Source organism: Cylas formicarius, unplaced genomic scaffold, assembly GCF_029955315.1.
Source record: "Cylas formicarius isolate icCylForm1 unplaced genomic scaffold, icCylForm1.1 PGA_scaffold_10__41_contigs__length_53128322, whole genome shotgun sequence".
Classification (NCBI taxonomy): domain Eukaryota; kingdom Metazoa; phylum Arthropoda; class Insecta; order Coleoptera; family Brentidae; genus Cylas; species Cylas formicarius.
This window is the reverse complement of record NW_026844214.1, coordinates 36,407,176-36,428,222: the sequence shown is the minus strand read 5'-3', so window position 1 is coordinate 36,428,222 and position 21,047 is coordinate 36,407,176. Positions and strand designations below refer to the sequence as shown.

Sequence of the window (21,047 nt, the reverse complement as noted above, 5' to 3'; positions counted from 1 at the left end):
GTTTAAGATATTCTGTGTTAGACGCTTTTTTTGTCCTTTGTTTTGCAGTTTTTGAGAAAGACCTGGGTTGCCGGTCGAAACGTCAATGACAATTACAGTGTTTTAAAATTATTTGTGAGTTTTGTTCACTGTGGACCAAACCCTAAGAATCATCCTATAAAAAATATACAAGGATCCAAGAAAAGCATATTTTTCAACTATATATATATATATATATATATATATATATATATATATATATATATATATATATATATATATATATATATATATATATATATATATATATATATATATATATATATATATATATATATATATATATATATATATATATATATATATATATATATATATATATATAATATATATATATATATATATATATATATATATATATATATATATATATATATATTTAGAAAATCCCGAATTCTCCCAGCATTCTGTATTTGGCAACTATCTTGTTGGTACAAATTTCATGAACAGGGATATTAAGACCTCGAACTGCTGCAATTATTTGATGACGCAAAATATCGAAATATTTGTTTGTATTTAAATTCTCATCAATAAAAAAAGGGGTGTTTCTTAAAATACCGTCCCATAAGTTGACCTTTTCCGGACACTGAGTCCTTAAAGGAATTGACATGTGTTGATTTTCTTGTGAATACCTAACAGCCACTGCCGGATTATGACGAAAATGAAGATTCATCGATGACTAAAATATTCAGTAAAAAATCTACATTTTGGTTAGCTCATTCAATCATTTCTTCACAGATTACCATGCGTTTCTCATGATCTGCTGATCAAATTTCCAGCATAGTCTGTAATTTATAACACTTGTGTACATTTCTCTTCAAAATATTCGGGACTGTTTTTGGTTCTATCACAAGTTCCCGGAAAATTGGAACACTATTGCACGGGCAGTTTACATTTGCTAAAGCACAACTTCTCACAACTCTCAGCGTTCCCTTTACTCGTTTAAGGACGCTCAGGAACAGATTGTTCGTCAAAAGATTATAGGCATTTTCTACAATTAAGTAAACAACCATGCTTTTCGCAATTATTAATTATTCGCCTATTTTCAAACAAAAATGCAAGTCTGCGAATAATTTCTCGAGGCGAACTACCCAGAAATATCACTTGATGATATGAACCTCTTCTTTGGTGGTCGAATATACTAACATTAAAGAAAAAAAACGAATAATTTTTCCCTTTTTAAGGTAAAAGGCTTACTTCAACCAAACGCCACGACGTCTCTGTTAGTAAGATAGGCGTCGTGTCGCCTTTTGTTTTTCCTTTTCGCGCCACGCGGAGGTGGGAGGAGGGATCCAAACAGATTTTTATTTAATCTCGAGGCAACAGCCTACATTTCTTTTCACTCTGTTACATTCCAAGAGTCTCGGTGTAACTCTGCCATACTCACGATAACGCTATAACCGAATAATATTTTTCGTGACCTGTATATGTTTCCATGTTAATTTTAACACTTAAGGCTTTGCTTGAATTGGTCCAAATTTTTGTTATCCTTTTCATTATTTATATTTATCATGTTATAGCTATTATTATTCATATTATTCAACATAAATATAATTGACTAGGTTCTTGTCCAGATTTTTAATACCTACAGTTTATTCAAGACATAGCAAACCTTACCTCTCTATCTCTAGCCTTCTCTCTGGCAAGCTCCTGCCTTTCTCTTTCTCTTTGCAACTGTTGCTGACCAATTCGTTCATCTCTTTGCCTCCTCTCGTCCTGCAGTCTATCCAAACGTTCTATTCTTTCCCGTTCCAAAGCCTTTCTTCTTTCTTCTACAGCTGCTTCCTTGGCCGCCTTCTCCTCTTGCTTTTTTCTTCTATCCTCATGAATACCTTGAATTCTACCACGACGCTCCTGACAAGACTGTAGAAAGTCGTGCCTACAATGATTAAATGTTTAGTAGTACTTCAGTAGACTTTTAAAATGTGTTTCAACTTACCTTTTATTCTGTGCCTCAAGTTCGTTGATAAATGCAATTTCTTTCAGTTTCTCTTCCTCATCATGAGCTTTTTTGACAATCCCTTTAAGGTGCTTCTTGCGATTTTGTGCTGCCTTTTGTAATCTGCCAAGAAATTAAATATGCAAACTTAATATATGTAAGCACAATATTTAACAAATTGTAGTAATATTGCCGTAGTCAAGCAGGAATTGTCAATAAATTATAAGTTGGGAACAAAATGATCAAAAAATTAATTATTACAATTGCAAAAAGTTTTAGTAATTTTCACACATACTTAAAAAAATTTATATGTGTTAAAAATTAAAACAATATATCTCTTGGGTCCTGTTTTCTGAGAACTAGCTACTGTCTAGTGAATGGCTAGTGAACTATGTCAAGATTCTCTTTCTAACCAAAACTGCTTTGATATGATACCTTAGCTCCATTCTCCTTCTTTTCTCCTCAATTAATTGTAACTTAGCAGCTTTTACATCATCAACTCTAGCTGATAATGCTTGCAACTTTTGTGCCTTTTCTAAAGCTAAATCTTGACGTCTCTGTTGTGCTCTCGCCTGTTTGGCTTGATACTTCCTTACAGCTTCTGCTAGATTAACTTTCCTTTGCGGATTTGAGAGTTTTTGATGTAGCTCCAAAGCTCTACCTGGATGTCTTGCATTTATTGCTTCTAGAGCTGCTAAAGTGTCAATTCTGTCACTCCATGACATCTCTAAAAGTGAAAATGTAATTTAAGGAATAAATATTCCTAGTATTAACAAATTACCTGCTAACATAGGTTCATATCTTGCTTCCAATGATACATGGTCATCATCCAACAGTGAGATTGGACAATCATCAATATCACCTTGCAACTCATCACCATCAGTTTCAGTACCATCTGTTTCAGTATCAACTTCTATATCTAGGCCTTTCAATGCTTCAATTTCTTTATGCAGTCTGTCTTCTTCATCATTTAATTCTTTGGTTTTTTTCCTATGCTCTTCCTCAGTGGCCATATCCTCTTGCATTTCTTTCAATTTAACTTCCTCATCAGTTTCGGAGTCCAAATCAAATTCCTACAAAATTTGATATGGTATAATTATTTTTAAAAGAATAATTTACAACACTTACTTGTTGATTTTCATTTTCCCTTTTTTTCCAATCAGTATTCTTCTTAATATTTAAATTAAATTTGTTTTTCTGCTGCACTGAATGATTGTTATTTAACGAGGACTTTGTCAAGTTTGATTGTGATCTTTCTATTCCCCCAATTTTATCGGCGGATTTCTTTAATGACTTAAGATTATTTAGGTTTTCTTTAACACTTTTCTCCAGAGATTTCTGAGATTTTGAATTTTCAGGAGTTTCAGGAAGTAGTGCTAGTGCTGGCAGACTGGCTGTGGCACTAACTTGATGGAATCTTGTTGCCCATGTCAAACCAGTGTCTGACCTGTGAAAACCAGATAAACAACATACAACAACAAAACCAGAATTGCAAGAAATCAAAATTTAGTTAGAAAAAATGTTAAGAATTCTTAGTTCTCAAATAATAGTAAAATGTCATTTTGTTTTAAAATATTCTGTGTAAGAACTCATTAACAAAAGAAAGTGTCAAAATGACATTCAATTCTGCCAATTCTAGCAATTCCTTATGCATTTCAATAACAATATTTAGTAGAGCTGCTGTGCTGGTGCTGTGGAGCTCTTAAAAAACAATTTCTAAAATGCTTACCTGCGTGGTTTATTATTGCTGTGTCTATGTCTCGAACGACATTTGACTGTAAACCATCCATCAGCCTGTTGGGAAACATTTTCATTATTCAAGGTTTCCTGAGAACTGGCAATACTGTTACTAGAATTTGTAACATTTATATTGTCTCTGGAATGACTTTGATTCACCAACGTCTCTACAGAACTGGCATTTTCTTCTAAAGATAAAGATTTGGACAGATTTTCTTTGGTGAGAGTAGTTTTGCTTTTCTGCAGTAGTAGTCGCTTTGCTGGCAATTTAATTGAGGATGATTTTACATCATTGTTAGTGGTCTGGGACACTTTCTGCTTTGGTCCAGGATGATTTAATGTTGATTTCATATCGCTAACCTAAAATCAAATATATCAAAAATTGTAATGGGTATCTATGGTCAAGTGATTAAGTAATTAAGTAATTAATTGATTACTTAGTAGTAAAAATAAATTTATATCTAGTAAACTTAAACTTACAGTTTGACTTCTCATCAGTCCTGACCTGACATTACTTCCAAACCTGTCTTCCCTTCCGCATGAAGTTTTGGATAAAGACTTTTGAGTGACAACAGCTCTTAAACTGGAAATAGTATGTCTAATTTCCACTTTGGGTCTAGTTGGAACTACTTTAGCAGATGCGCTTTTTGTGAGTGCTACTGAATAAGGGGGGCGTACCACTGTTGATGATTTTGGGATTGTTCGACTATGTATTTCGGATTTTCCGGCTTTGGGGATGGCTGCTAATTGAGTGGGAACCACTTTTCTTTCAATGTCTGTTTTTTGTGGATCCTTGTTTTCAAATTCACTTTCCACATCTGTTTGACACTCCTGACTTACTTTAATCACATTTCCTTTTCTTGCGGGCAACCTACGGGAAACAATGACAAACCATAAATTAACCAAAGTTCAAATTTGGAGTGGAGGATGGATCAATTACAATCATTCTCCAAAATGGAAAACTGTATTGCCTACCTTGGAAAATCATCAGTGCTGGTACTTTTCTCAGCACTCTCCACTCCAACTTTTCTCAAAATATCATAGGTTCTTTGGTCTTCACTTGGGGAGTCTACATGTTCACTTTCATTGTTGCATATCAGCGGAATGTTCTGTGGAAGCTTGAGATCAAAATGTTGTTTCTTTTGTTCAAGACACACAGATTCAGTACTGTCTATTATTAGTGATACATTTGCAGATGCTAAGGTCATAGTAGCATTTTCCTTTTCTTTAGGAGTACTAGAATCCAAAGCTCCACCAAATTTTGCGTGTCCAGTCTCACCAGCGTTAATATCCATGGTTGTTGCATGACCTTTATTTTCAGTTTTGTTTTTATCTTTTGAAATAGGCCTTAAATCATCACCTGTTTTCTTAAAACAAGCTGTGGTATTAGCAGCATTTTTGTCTTTTTTTATAGTATTGGAAATTTTGGAAGCTATTTTATTAACAGCTTTTGACTTAACATCAGTCATCTTCAATTCAGTTTTCTGTGAATTAGCATTTTCAATTTTTGGTTGTTCTTTATGCAAACTTTCAGGTTTGGATATAGTGGGTTTATCTCCTGTGAAACATGACACCTAAAATAGAAATTTTCCTTCATAATAATCAATATAAAAGTAATAAATTATGGTTTAGTATGAAACTAATCAATTTAACAAAGTTATGTCAAACAGAAAGTTGTTATTAATAATTTATATACATCTACTGATTTTCCTCCTGTATCTATACCGACAACTACATCTGATTTTCCAAAAGTTGTTCCAGTATTTAAAGTTGTTTCTAAAGGCTTTCCTTCAAAAATTGGTTGATCAATTGATGGCAATGGACTTGATGGACACGACAAACCAGATTTACCTAGAAATAAAAATATTTTATGCCCAACCAAAAAAATTAGTATATATAGGTTATATACAGTACATTTTGAACAAAAAGCTCTGGGACTAATTTTTCCTGTAACATTGGGGCTATTACTTCTACTTCCTAGAATTGGGCTGCTCTTTCCAGATCTATTTGTTCTTCCTAAGTTGGTTTTACAAATGTCCCAAGCAAGTGAAGTTGGTTTTTGTGGGGCTGGAGTATTTTCATAATCCCATTTAAGTTTAAACCAATCTGCTAAGGCAGAAAAATCCCGCAAGTAATTTTCAAGGACAAGTAATACCTCTTGACATTCAGTTAGGCTTTCATGTGTTTCCACAGTATTGTATATTTCAGCAATCTAAAAATGCAGAAAACAACATTGTTAGCACGGCACTTTTTTGGTAATAATTGCTGAAAATAAATTAATCCATTTTTTTCAATATACAATATACAATGCATATCAAATTAAAACTCGTATACTTTGGTCAACATTAACAAATCTTCAAAATCATCAGAAAACAGAAAAGTCAACCATACCATAGGTCATACTTACAGAGCGCTGCAAATTGCCAAATAACAAAGCCCAATACCTAGCTCTTAATTCTGATTTCTTATCGCGACCTGTAGAAGCAGAACGAATTCGCGCACCACTTCGCCCTCTCATATATATTGGCTCTGAAGACTGAATATTGTCAGCTATCCTAGGAGGGCAGGGTGGTTTCTCTGACACTTTGGCTATAAACATTTGAATTTATTACATACTATCATGGACTGTAAGATATTTTTTCCTTTTCTAGTTTATTTAAATTTCTTCCATACAAAATCATACAATATTTTAAAAATAGCCAGCATATATAAAATAAAATGGTTGTTTTAAACTTACAGCGAAAATCTTTGCCTGCTGAAATATTAAAAGTTAAAAGATTACGAGCCTCGCGACCTTGTTCTTTAACTAATAAGCGAACTTGTTCCATTTTTAATTTTATGCACAATTACTCATTTTTATTTAAGATTTTGCTAATATACTGTACTGACGTTTACCATAATAAATTTGTTGACATTTGGAGGTTAAATACGCACTGAAAACAAAATGGTAGGTACACCTTTTGTAAACATCTTTTTTCCAAAGCTTTGTAGGTTATAAACTAAGGCATGGATCACGAAAGATTTACGGTAGGCGTCCACTAATCGACATTGTACGGACGGTACGTATCGGACGATTCGATTTTTTTTATGGCTTGCGTTACCTTCAACGAATTATTAGAGTCCGTATCAATATTTCTCTCTGCAGTTAGCTAATTGTTGTTGTAGCAAAAGCAGTGTGTCGTTATTCAATGAAAAAGATGTTATAATTTCCCGATTGCAACTTGAGTAAATAAAAAATGTAAATTTTATTTTTTATCTACTCAAGCTGCAACCGAATTTAAAAATTTTGTTAACAAAAAAATTTGTTTTTTTTTGTAGAATCAGGTGCTGCAATGTATGTTTCTACTTTTGTCATTGCTACATCGATGGCACAGTCGCAGTCTGCGCCATATTTTAAAAAATGATTTTCAGTCCCGTTTAATTTGACAGTGACAGTGACTATTTAAAAGAATGTAAGAAAATAAACTGCTCCAAAAAATCACTGCATGTTATTTTTCACTGTGACAGAATTGTAGCAGTCACGTCTTGTCATTGCTATAGCAAAATCGAATTAAGTCCAAACCACAACCACTCACCAAAAATTCGATATACAAAATCATTACGGCATGGCAATTTATTTATTACATTTTAAGTAAACATAATTATGTACTCGATTCATTCATTCTCTTCACGATTTCATCTCAAATATTGTCTCTGCGAAGAACGTTAGAATATTATGGATGTCACAAATTGTAACTTTCTTCATACTCCTGCACAATTATAATAAGTTTTGCTACATTCATAATTACATTTAGACAATGTGGAAGAAAGTCACGACCTTAACTAGCAAAACCTGGCTGTCTTCTCAATAAACTTTGAAAAGGAAATATGGCGCCGGTGTCGATGCCTGCGTGGACTTGTCGGTATCCGCATTATCAGCATTGGCAGTGACAACGGATTTTGATTTCGTCTTTGTAATCCCGTCCGTGATATTGAAACAGATGTAGTTAATTAAATAATCCGATTCGTCCGATGCGTGCCGTCCGTCCGGTTCCGATTAGTGGACGAATATCTCAAGTCCTATAATGGAAATATTTATGTTATGTAACAAAAATGCAAAAAAAATTAAACCATAGGAAATAACAACTTAAAAATGTTACTACTTTCTATCAGCAATTTTAACGATATCGTCATTTTAGATGAGACTCTGACTAGAACTGGCCCTTTTTTAATTGATATGCGGGGGTGGAATTTAAGATTGTCAAGAATTAAATTGAAAATATATTGATTGATACAAAAACTTCATTTCCTACTCGACTCACAAAATGTATGCGATTGTCAGCGTTTAACCTGGGACCACTTGACCAATTGAGTGCCAATAAAAATATACAGGAATAAATATTAACCAAAATTTATTATAATGCTTGTATTCCTATATTATACAAGTTGTTTCAGTATAAAATGTGCAAAGCGGTTTAAAAGTACAGTTCGAACAAACCCATGTCCTAAACATCTTAAATTTTGAGTTGCGGAGTTTAAAAACATGTATTGAACTTGTCAAATTGCATGATAACCGGAGTTTCAAGAAAAACTGGTATTTTATTATAGTGAAAGATATTTTTGAACTAGCATGTGTAAACTAGATATTTTGGAAAAATATCATGCACGCCGATTACTTAAAATGAATAAAATTCCTGATCATTTCAGGATCTATCCTAGGACCCATGATTTCTTGACCTTTTTTCGTTCGAACCAGAGACAGAAAGTTTATTAGTTGGTTGGTCATATTTTCAACCAAACTATACTTTGCAACACCACACACGCAGTGGGACTATTTCTAAAAAAATAAGAAAAGAATGCGGATTTTCAGTCGTATATACGTTTTTTTATTTTTTTCAATTGAAGCCATTCGCCAGACAAGAAAAAAAATCAAATTGACTCTAAAAAACGTTGATTGTTAAAATATTTTTATCTAAACATTAGAATATTATCCTCTGCAGAGGCTAGGGATTTTTTAACATTCGTTCAGATTTAATAAACACATTTAGGCAGTTGTAACATAGAAACCATTTTTGTATACTTTTTACGTCCTTTGTTACCCAAAAAAAAAAACTAAACTGGTTTCTTCTTTAGATTACTTAAAGATCCTATTCTGAAACATCACTATAGATTTTAACTTCATAAAATTGGCATTTTTGTTATTATTAAGTTATTCCCCTGTGCTCTTCTACGTAGTTAACTTTGGAACAATTATTTTTTTAAATGAAAACAGGAACCGCGATGCTGATAGGCTAACCAAATGGTGTCATTATAGCGATTGGGTATGGTAAAAAAGCAAACCAATAAAATAAATAACATATTTTTTTAACACTAAATTATTACAAATCACTGACATTTTAATTTCTTAACCGTGGTGATAATAACCATGATTGTAATGATGCCCATGATGACCATGCCCATGGCCGCCGCCCTTCTTTCGTGATGGCAGAGCTGTGGCTGTAGCTGTCGCAATCGCCATGAGGATAGCGAAAACGAAAAACAAGACCTGGAATATACAAAGATTTGATTAAAATATTTACTAGTTTTTAACCCAATTTTATTACGATTTTGCGATTATTTAAGACAATCAATAGTTGAAAGAAAGTCCATTTATATTTTTACAAAACTAAAAAGGTTAATTGGATGTCTGTATAGCATAAAGGCTCATTTGATTCGTCAAATTATGTAATTTTCGACCCCGGATCCGAAATTTCGAATTATAATTTTTTCCATAAAATTTATTCTTAGAGTTGAAGTTTAAAAAATCTAAACCAGCAAAAACTAACCAAAAATTCTAAATTCTATTTCAGTGCTCCACACATTAAGAAGAAGTAGTTATTTCCAATAAAGTTTTTAAAAAAGTTTACTCTATTACTCTAACATCAACACTAAGAATCAATATTTATGAAAAAAGACCCCCTCTTTTTAATTTTCGTATTTTAGCAGAACAGTCATCTTCGGTTTGCCATGATTTATAAAAAAAAAAAATTGCAAACTTCGCTTACCTATTTATTATAGTATTTGAGCACTTTTAAATTAGCTTAGGTACATTTGACAACATTCAAATTATTTAAAAAAAAATAGTTTTTATCGTAAACCTTACTAATACATACACTTGACCAGATAGATAATCTTAATGTAGAAAAAATACAACTTTTGGGCTTAATACACACATCCCAAAAATAATATTGCTAAACTACTAAAAGATTGATAAAATACTAATACAAAAAATTAAAGTAAATTCCAAACGTGTGTTTAATAATTCAAAGACATACCTGGGACAAATCCATAATCGAGCAACTACTCTTCCAAATAGAAAATTGCTATGAACTGCTGTAGTTTACAGAAGTCGGTCTAATGTTGAAATATAGGTAGTATTAAATCTTTTCCGAATTTATATACGAAAAACGAACGACCGTCGTTAAAACCACATTACTTATTTGAGGAACCACTGTTAATTGTATGATCAACTTTGAAAAAGCTACCAATTGGTTAGTTAATCTAAATCCTTTCCTGTTATTATCCCAGAATTCTAATACGCCTTTAGCGATACTTAAGTATCGATACCCATTTAAAGTACTTAACGATTTATGAAATTTTTTTACCGGTTCCATTACACATAAACTACTGTACATTCAAAACAGATAAATGCAAATTGTGGACCTTTTTCATATCTACGAAACAAAAAAAACGGAATTTCTGTATATGAAGGCGCGCCCGCTATTGCTATACGTTCGTCCAAATAATATAATAATTGACTTTATTGATAAACAAGATATACATCAAGAAATTACATATACTGCCTAGTCAAGCCTAAAGTCTAATCAAATTTAACCCTGCTGGTAAAATCGAATTATGTTCTACGATATTGTATCCTTTTTTATGTATATTTATTAAATATATACACAATATACCTGTTAGGTATAATAACATAAGTTTTAAGTAAAATTATACCTTTTTATGACAAGTAATAAAACTAAAAAATAACTCTATATACCTTGTCTAGCGCTTAAGAACTGTACACCCTTGTAAAATCTTTGTTTATGGTTCGATATTGATAATTTTTTTTGTTGGATAGTTCTCTGAAAAATGCACTAAAACCTTGTTTTGTTTATTGTTTTAATTTAAAGTCATAGCCAACTGAGACTATTTAACGAAAGAGAGAAGAGAGAAGTACTAAATAAATTGGAAACGAATTCTTATTAAGCACTTAGAACCATTTTTTATGTTTCAATGCATGGTTTTTTAAATATCGTTTGTGCCCCGCTTAAAGTTGTATATCGGTGCGATTTTGATAATTTTTGGATAGATCTCTCACTAATTTTTGATGTAACATACGAGAAGGGCTATCATGGATTTCTTTAAGAATAAAGTTTCAACAAATTCTTATTCAGGACTACATAAAACCTAACTATACAAATTGCGATTAAGTTCGAATACAGGGTACTCGAAATATCGCGGGCGCCTCGCTTAAGTCTGTAGAATGTTTGTTTATGACTCAATTTTTCGTTACTGGATAGAGAGAAAGAGAAATAAAATGTTTTTTTCGTATAGAATCGACTAAAGTCATGGCTAACTGACAGAGTTTTTGAAACGAAAAACCGAAATTTTTTCAAATTGAAAATGACAACAGATTCGTGTTCAGGACTACCTAAAAAAATCTTTAGTGTCATTCAGTGAAATCTATCCAACAAAAAAAGAATTATCAAAATTGAGTCATAAACAAACATTCTACAGGAGTAATGCTTAAGCGCGACGCCCGGGATAGTTCGAGCCACGCTGTATTCGACCTCAATGGAAATTAGGATAGTTAGGTTTTATGTAGTCCTGAATTAGAATTCGTTGACACTTCATTCTCGATATTTGACATCAAAAATGAGTCCCAGATAGTCATGACTTCAGAGAAATCTATCCAACAAAAAAAATCGAATTTAAACCATAATCAAAGATTTTCCAACTATGTACAGCCTTATGCGGGGCACAAACGATATTTCAAACACCTTGTATTGAAACATTATAAAAATTAGTATAGTGGAGTTCTTAGTACTCCCGAATAAGAATTTGTTGCCAATTTATTTTAAAAAAATCTCTAATAGTACTTCTCTCTTCTCTCCCTCTCTTGTTACGTAGTCTCAGTTGGCCATGACTTTAAGTTGGAGCAATAAGCAAAACAAGGTATTAGTGCATTTTTCAGAGATCTATCCAACAAAAAAAAATCAAAATCGAACCATAAACAAAGATTTCACAAAGGTGTACAGTTCTTAAGTGGGACACACTGTATATACTTCTTAAAATATAATAAGCCATAAATCCTTACCTGCTCATCAGATAAATGCGTTTTTAAAAAGAGCTTTGAATTTTTCAATATTGTGAATAAGTAATTCTAGTGGCAAAGAATTATAAAGTTGCTTAGGTATTAAATATTTGAATTTATTTCTGGTATCTCTTATGTATATCAGAGTTAGCCCAAATGTATTTTTAAGTCTTTCCAAACTACGAAAAGAGCTTTCTGGACAAAATATCCCAAATGGTAAGTCATATATCATGTTCAACCATGGAGGTATGTTACATCATGCGATATCAAACGTCACAGCAACTGTTCTGTGCCATTTGAATTCGATATTATACCATCGGCAAAGCCAAGGACCATAGATAGACTTTGCTTAATTAAAATGAGAGAGGACTAAACGTACTTACTTTGAAGAAAAAAGTGTCACCCCGTTGAAACTTACCAATAAATGTTAGCATCTGGCTTACCACTTTCTATAATTATACAATTTAGACAACTTCTTCAAATAAGTTCCGATACCGTGATATGTTATTTATTTTTGCCGATATTGTACTTTTCAAAATAGTGCTCAATGCTCGTTTGTCCGTTTCGAGTGTCCAACAATTTAGTTAGAAAAAATAAAACTATTAAAACATTTATTCCGCTTGGTCGCAAAAATTCGCGCAAACAACGAAGGAAAGAATGCAAAATTATTGTGCAGTACTTAGAAACTGCTAATCTTGAAACGATCAATATTTCTACACTAGAAGAAGATGTAATAAGCAATACTTAGATTACTTATTTTTCGTCGATTCGAAAATGAATGGCAAAAGTAATTAAGGTTCCCTACATGGCGACACTGACGGCTTAATTAATTTTTCATTTAGTACTAACTATATGCTACACTTTATCTGATTACCGCAAAAATGTCGATATTGAATGTTTTTTTCTTGAAAGGGAATTTTGTTAGGTATATAAACGAAAATGTGCGTGGTTTATTCATTCAGTCCACAGCGATTCTTCTTGGCAAACCTGAAACCGTCCATCACAATACAACCATGTCAAACATCAGTGTAAGTTTCTTTATCTTTTTTTTTTCATTTTTCGTTATCGTTTGCTTAACTTTGTAATTGCATTTTTTCAATTACTCATGAAATATGTAAGAAAATTAAACCTTTTTAGTTGCGAAAAGAGAAAAAGTCAAATATGGGTGTTGTTGGGTATTTTAGTAAATTGGGATTTTTTTTCCAGGTCCTATTTTACTTGGCAGTACTGATGCTTGTGTGCTTAATCTTTGAGCATGCAAGTGGCAGCCCTTCCGGTTTCTTTCATCTGCAGTACCGAGGATTCCCAGGACACTACTACCACATCTATCCTAGACACTATTATTATCATCCTTATTACGTCCATTAAGAGGATGAATTACGTTAAGACCAACGCTTTGTCAAGTTGATGCGGTGCAATATTTTCCCAAAATTACATGTACAAACGTTGTTAATAAAGGTCTTACACGGAGCAAAACGTTTTTTATCATCAACAATAAGAGCAAATTGAAAGACATGTGACTAACCAAATAATTGTTAAACATATTTTTGGGTGCAGAACTGCAGAAAGTTTCTCTGTCATTCTCTTTTTGTGCAGGTCAACTCAACTGAAGAACCAAATTATCAATTATAACTTCCCTAGTGCTTCAATTAGTAAAATAAATTTAGGAGAATAATCTAAGGATCATCACGAAAATTTATTTCCCAAACTATTTGAAAATAGAATTAAACTGAACATGTGGTCAGATAATTCTAATTGGGATGGGTATTTTTCTAACAGTGTTCTTGATTAATTTAATAGAAAAAGTAAATGCCGCGTTATGGAAAAGAAAATGATTAAAATAATAAAAAAGTAAAATTCACATATACTTGTTACGCTGTTATTCGTTTTAATTTGAGTTGACTTTTTGGACACACTGCATGGAAATTCTGTTTTAGTTGCAGATAACATGAAATGATCAACAGGAATTAAACTTTGAACAATTTAAGCTTTCCTTAACTATTTATAGGAAAATATAAATAAACAAATAAATAATGCATTTATTTTAATTTCATCAACCATTATTATTACAAAATAATAGTGGTGAAATCTAGCACAATGTTACTATATCTCTATTTACACCTGTAGAAAAAGGTTTAATACAAAAATTACAGGACGTGGGTTGACGCCTATTTAAAAAATATTTTTAAAGTATCACATCACATAGTTTTTTCTGTGTTCTAAGTTTCAAAATATATTTTTATTTGCTTCGATATTTCAGGAGCATTAAATAAAAAAAGAAGAAAAGATCGTTTTGTTGCAGCTAAATAGTGTGAACAGTAATGCTAAGGGTCTAATAATACTCTGACAATAAACAGGTTATTCTTATTTTTGCGCAGAGAGTTCAAAATTTGGTTTTAGTAGACAGTTACAGTGAACAGTAATGCTAAGGGTCTAATAATACTCTGACAATAAACAGGTTATTTTTATTTTTGCACAGAGTGTTCAAAATTTGGTTACAAAAGTGGCAGCTTTCTTAGTATTTTTAAATCTTACACCCCCTGTTTTATTTCACTATTTAATGCATAATTTAATTGCAAGTATATTTTGCTATTACGAATGTATTAAAATTCTCAGTGGTTTTAGAGATATTTAGCAAAAACCAATGTCCTCATTAAACTAAAAAAGTATTAGGAAAATATCATAGACAGCAATGGAAAGACAATATTTTGGTGTTTATTTACCACTTTTCAGACTTTAACAGGAACTATTGGCAATTCATTTTAACAAACGTTCAAAATTTCTTCCATTTTGCTGCAAACATTTGTTTATTCTAACTTGTAAAGTCCTTTCCACACCGAAAAGCATCACTTGTGTAATTGTCGCCAATGCGTTTGTTAGTCGTTCCTTTTGAAGCCACATTTGTGCCAGTATATTTGGTGGTAAAGTAGCAAGAATAAAATAAATCGTTTCTCAAGAATTCAAGATAAATTTGACCGGTATGGGGCCGTCAAAAAAATGAGGCCGATCGCATTACCACCAATCACTCCTCCCCAAACGTTTGTAGACCAAATTGACTGCCAGCATTTCACAAAAGATTCCTGGAAAATTGTGTTTGTTTACGCACCGGTTGTTGTGAAATGTCGCCTCAGTAAATAACACCGACATAAACAAACGCGGATTTTCTTGTAGACGTGCTCGAGCCCACTCGAAAAATTGTACCCTGTACTGAAAGTCATTTTCACTTATAGGCTGTTGTAGCTGGATATAATATGCATGATAACGATGCATTTTCAAAATTCGCAGAGCTGACCTTTCAGTAATTTCATCTTCTTTCCCCACGCATGCCTTATGTTATGAATTTCAGTAGCTGTTAGCAAAACTGCTGGTTCACACTATTTAGCGAGAATAAAACAGATCTAACAAGATTTTTTTCTAATGTTTCCAAGGGTGCAAAACGTTCTTTTCTTTTTTTTTACTTATTGCTTCTAAAATATCAAAGCAAATAAGAAAATATTTTGGCACATAAGAAAGAGTACCAAGTGTGCCAAAAATTTAGGGTATACATTTAAAAATATATATTTTATGTCGTCCCACTTTTTGACCACCCGCATTATATTTAAAAATATTTTTAAAATATGTATCAACCCCATCCTACAACGGTTGAAGTGACTTCTTTTTCTACTGTTGTAAATAAGGACGCTATGAATGCCCGACGCACTAATGCATGACCCTGTATATGTAAGATGAAACATTCCAGCAAAGCACTTACAGCGCAATACAGTAAAGTCAGAACAAAAAAAAACTATTTAAACCACTGCAAAAACTTAGTGGTTAATAAATTATTGGTAAAAATGATTTTAATAAATAATAAACGAAATATATACAAATCCATCTTTAATTACAATTTAAGATTTTCGAAGCCTATTTATATATACAATTTCTGAGAACAGATTCATTCACACTTAAAAGCGATTGACCATATTCGTTTAATTTTAAACATTTGAAACGACCTAGCAAATTCGGTATACCTACGGGGGAATTCCACGAAGCATTTGGGTTTATTTTTTATTAACTTATTTTTATTGCTAGGTGACTGACCACATAATCTTTACTTAGACATTTGCTTGTTGCTGTTTCGTTTTGAAAGTGTTCATTAATTACACTGAAAAAATAGAAAAGCGATATTTTGTTGTGACGGTCAAGTTCAAGGATAGCCGGCCGTGGCCATACGTCCGACTACCTGGTGTAGACCGAAAAAGGCAAAAATAACTCCGATCTCCAGATACCCACGGCGACAAAATTAGTTAAATACAGGCGGATCATTGTCTACGGTCATGAGTCCTAATTGTGGCTTAATTGCAGTCTAATATTTTATTGGAATCACCGAATTTATTGATGATAAGGAAAGGTATACTAAATATATACGAAAACCTTGAGAATAGGAACATCCTTTATTATATTCTAGTATTTTGTAACACAAGAATTTGGGCACATTCATATCGCTCGACAGATAATGAAAGAAAGTTTTTGTAAGAAATTTTAAAATACTCTAACCTGTGACATCAAAGAATTTGTACTTTGTCAGTATATATATATATATATATATATATATATATATATATATATATATATATATATATATATATATATATATATATATATATATATATATATATATATATATATATATATATATATATTCTCACGTATTGATTCGCGGATGGAAAAATGTGATGACACTATATTCCGGGATATCATCCGTTCGCTCGTTGAACTCCGACTGGAATCCTGCAAATCCTGCATCCGACTGGAATCCTGCAGACGTTTCGCCAAAATCTCACTTGGCATCTTCAATGCTCGCGCTCCGTGTGTTCGAAGTGTTTTATATATATATATATATATATATATATATATATATATATATATATATATATATATATATATATATATATATATATATATATATATATATATATATATATATATATATATATATATTAAAAGTATTTATTTGAAAATGAACTTTTGAGTTGACATATCGAATTTATGAAAATCATAATAACAAAAATGCGTTAAAAGAGTAAGAATATATCAAGTTCCAAATTAAATTGAAAATTTTCAATTATTTTTTTCATAACTTTATAAAGTGTTGAAATATTTTGTTTTTTCTTCTTTGAAGGGGATTCTCAATGGTAGGCAGCAATATCCTTGTCAAAAATCTTGTAAACAGCGAAATGTTTCATTCAGAGTCCTGCAGATTAACATATTTTCTGAGTGATAAACATTTTCTGCGTATTTAACTTGACCAAAAATGGCCGAGGACATTTTATAAATAATTAGACAAAGGCAAAAGTTGTTTGCCGTAAATTCTTAGTAAAACTGGTACATAAGGATATTATTTGCATATTAAGGCCGTACTTTCCATAACAGAAGAACGGTTAGTCGTTTAGCCACTTTTATCAGTGGGATTCCCTAAGTTTGTGCTGTACGAGAATTCGCAGTCCTGCAGAAATATCTGTATTTTCCGTTTAATACGCACGTACGCACGTGGCGTCTTGAAATTATACCGATTGAACCAAAGGAAAATTACAATAATATTCTGTTGTCGTAGAACTATAGTATTCTCGATCTAGGGAACGTTTAGGTTATCCGTGGAATTTCTATGTTTAATAACAAGTTAGTTTTCTGAAATACTTAGGGACATAACAAAAACGTCTTTGACACGTTAGGGTCACAATACTACATGCTACATTGGTACGTGATTAATAGGTTACCAGATGAAATTAGAAAATCGCTTGCTGCTGGCAATAAACTGGTTTTTAATATAAAATAAGTTGTTCTCACAGTACCTTCAAAAAAATGCAGTATTAAAAGAAAGACTGAACCATCATGCAACATTCTTCTCCCATTGAAAGAGCAACACTCCTGTATCACTGGATTTATTCCTAAATTGTCTGATAAAAATTATCATGCTTTTGTTGATCCAAAATAAACTTCTTCCCCAACAAATAATTGAATATTCTATTCAATTTTTGCATTTAAAATAATAACGTTCACCCACCGCAATAAGAACCTTAATTTTTATTTGTTTTAAGATTTAAAAACCCACATTAAAAGGTTCACTACATCCTCCCATATTTATTTTCATCATTTTCTTTTCTTTTGTTTCTTAAAGTATCATCAGCATATAAGAAATTCAATGGCGTGAACTATGAAACGCGTGATTTTGACAAATATAATCAAATAAATATAATAAATAAATAAATAAACTTATGTGAGTTTCTAATTTTAAAAAGACAAAACAAAAATGGTGGAACACAACTGTGCAAAAACCGTTTATTCTCCTGAACTGTTAAATAAACTTGCAACATTTTATTCATCATTGGTCACTGTGGTGAATAAGGAATTCAAAGAAAATTTTGAAATCAATCGGATTGAATAATTGTTATAACGAGTTTTGTAGTTATCCATCTCGAAAACCAACGCATTTTACTTAGAAAAGATAAATTTCAATAGTTCAAATAGGCATTGAAAATTACGACCGTCTCCTTTAACTTAAATTATTAAGCTAAAGTTGGCTGTTAAATCCGAATAAATAAAATTAGCCGCATATATCTTGAGCGAAAAATATGGTAAGCTCAGTAGAAAAAAGTTTTATTTATACTGGTCCAAAAACTAAACAGCCTTTAATTTGTCATATTAAACTTAAAGAATACGAATATTGAAAATGTGACAACTACGTATATTATTATTATGTCGCATGGCAAATATTTTTAAAAAATAGTTTGCGTGAGACGTTGTTTACTTCAAACGAATAGCAAGAATCATTATTTGTTCAAAATATAACCTTTTCAGTTTTTATATAAATACGTTCTTAGACGTTGATATGTTTACTAATCGAATATTATTATTAATTTGGAGGTTATACTAATTTATGATTAATATTTAGGCACCCGTGTTTAAAATATTTAAGTTTAGGTAAAAAACATATTTAAATTTTTGTAAACAAATTCGAAGGAAATCTCATTTATTCCATTATAGTTGTGCACATCGTCATTGGCTGTCCCAGTTTCCCTCTCTTTTCATTTCCGCCTGACCGTATTTTTTCTTTGTAAAGGGGTACGTATATAAAAGCCAATAAACGTAATGGTTGAAGTACATTTCACGATATTGTTTGGTTTAATAAAAACGAGTGAAAATGATCAAGGTAAGACTGCTATATGATGTGTAAGTAATTTGGCAGCGGTCTGGATAAGAACAATTTTAGGAATTGATAAAAATTAATATCTTTGTGGCGAGTTTACAAATATCTTAAATGGAAAACTTGTAATACATTGGAATACGGAAGAAAACTTTTTAAGAAATCTTAAATAGAAAATGCGTTTATATCCTTGTATACATTATTACTTGTTTTTTGGAATTCGTTAATACTTCACGCTACTAATTTGTTTATAGGAATTATTTCTTCTTGCCGTATTCTTGGTGGCATTCACGACAGCTGTACCTTTGGAAAAAAAAGAAACAGCAGATTCTGCAGGTGTAGAAAGTGGAGAAGAATTGAACGTAGCAGAATCCAGAGGGTAATTACGCACGAAATTATTTAAATCCGAAATTAATATTTAATGAAATCAGTCGTAGTATTAATTTAAGGGGTATTTCTAATTTCTATCACTTTTACTTGCCAGGGGTTATGGAGGCGGCCACCGTGGAGGCGGATGGGGCCACGGAGGTGGAGGGTGGGGCCATGGTGGAGGCCATTGGGGGCATGGAGGAGGCCATCATGGAGGCGGATGGGGTCACGGAGGAGGACACCACGGCGGCGGCGGTTGGGGACGTTAATTTTGTGTAGCTTTATTTAACATATTAAAATTATATTTATTTTAATTATTGCGAAAAATAGATTACTCGTATTCATGTAAAATTTTTGGGTATTTCGACAATCCACTGCACATTGATATAGTACATATTAGTTTGATTCCTTTTAAATTTAATAGTCCAGGTGATCACACTTTAAACTCAGACTCTAACATAAATTGTGTTAACGAAAATTCCAAATCATCCCTTAACTACAAACACTTGAATCATAAAAATAGCAACATAGAAAATATATATCAAGTAATATCAAATTTGTATCAGAGAAAATTACGCTGCAAAGGTCGGTGAACAAAAATTAAAAATCGCATATCAACCAGAAATGTAAACTTAGTTGGCTTTACTAAATTTATCAAAATAAAAAATTGCGAATATGCGATATGGTACAAGAAAACAAATTCCAAAGATATTACCCAGGCGGCCTAAGAAGAGAACCAGCTTTTAAAACTGCATGCGATGTAAACAAAAAAGAAAAAATGCAGTCTATATAAAGATGCTGCCAATGTTGATTCTGGTTTAGTGAACTTAAGAAATTTGTGAAAATGATTAAGGTAGGACTTTATTTTGTGAAATTAAAAGCGTAAACGCTTAAGCAGAGGAAATATATGCACTATTATTTCGAATTTTTCTATTTCTATACAATTTAAGATGTCTTTGGAATTAAAACTTTTTAAAACTGGGATTTCGTATTGAAAATAATAATATAACAAGAAAGTAAGGCAAATTTTAAAAATACTTCATTTTACTTTCCTAGTCCACATAATGTTGGATGTTTAGCAAAATAAATGTAATTGGTTTAAATTTAAGGAAGTTGTCATAATTGCCATTCTTTTCTTGGCATTTTCTTTGGCCTTACCTGCTGCGAAGGACCAAAAAAATGATATCGTTAAAGGAATACCAATATCACCAAGTGAAGGAGAAGAGTTGGAGGTGGCGGAAGCTAAGAGGTATAAAATGGATATTAATAGTGATGAAAATTAGAAAAATGTGGTAAAATTGGATTTGGAATTTTCTTATGACGTATGTGATGCAGATTTCGGAAATGTTTTAGTGGCTGGGGCCACGGAGGCGGTCATCACGGTGGAGGATGGGGACATGGAGGTAATCGAGGTGGAGGAGGATGGGGAAATGGCGGGCATGGCGGCG

The 21,047-nt window shown here is 32.1% G+C and overlaps 2 protein-coding genes across 2 annotated transcripts in view; one reads left to right on the top strand and one right to left on the bottom strand.

Annotated features, from left to right (window-relative positions):
- LOC132695644 (S phase cyclin A-associated protein in the endoplasmic reticulum) overlaps positions 1-6,662 on the bottom strand; it is an 88,365-nt gene extending 81,703 nt beyond the window's left edge. Inside the window, exons 1-12 of the mRNA XM_060660027.1 lie at positions 6,453-6,662; positions 6,123-6,304; positions 5,630-5,927; positions 5,412-5,566; positions 4,691-5,289; positions 4,196-4,586; positions 3,708-4,075; positions 3,107-3,425; positions 2,760-3,051; positions 2,414-2,705; positions 1,979-2,101; positions 1,657-1,918 (exon numbers count right to left, since the gene is read on the bottom strand). Coding sequence (XP_060516010.1) covers positions 1,657-1,918; positions 1,979-2,101; positions 2,414-2,705; positions 2,760-3,051; positions 3,107-3,425; positions 3,708-4,075; positions 4,196-4,586; positions 4,691-5,289; positions 5,412-5,566; positions 5,630-5,927; positions 6,123-6,304; positions 6,453-6,543 — 3,372 coding nt within the window. The 5' untranslated portion in view covers positions 6,544-6,662. The remainder of the gene's footprint in view (positions 1-1,656; positions 1,919-1,978; positions 2,102-2,413; positions 2,706-2,759; positions 3,052-3,106; positions 3,426-3,707; positions 4,076-4,195; positions 4,587-4,690; positions 5,290-5,411; positions 5,567-5,629; positions 5,928-6,122; positions 6,305-6,452) is intronic.
- A 12,448-nt stretch (positions 6,663-19,110) lies between these two features.
- LOC132695797 (major prion protein 1-like) lies at positions 19,111-19,950 on the top strand. The gene is made up of 3 exons (XM_060660268.1): positions 19,111-19,236; positions 19,485-19,609; positions 19,715-19,950. Exons 1-3 carry the CDS (start codon positions 19,228-19,230, stop codon positions 19,866-19,868), a joined length of 288 nt encoding a protein of 95 aa, XP_060516251.1. The 5' UTR covers positions 19,111-19,227; the 3' UTR covers positions 19,869-19,950.
- Positions 19,951-21,047: the final 1,097 nt, after the last annotated feature.

Coding starts and splice junctions, on each gene's coding strand:
- LOC132695797 (XM_060660268.1), top strand. Junction 19,610..19,714: donor AACGTAGCAGAATCCAGAGG/GTAATTACGCAC, acceptor TTTACTTGCCAG/GGGTTATGGAGGCGGCCACC.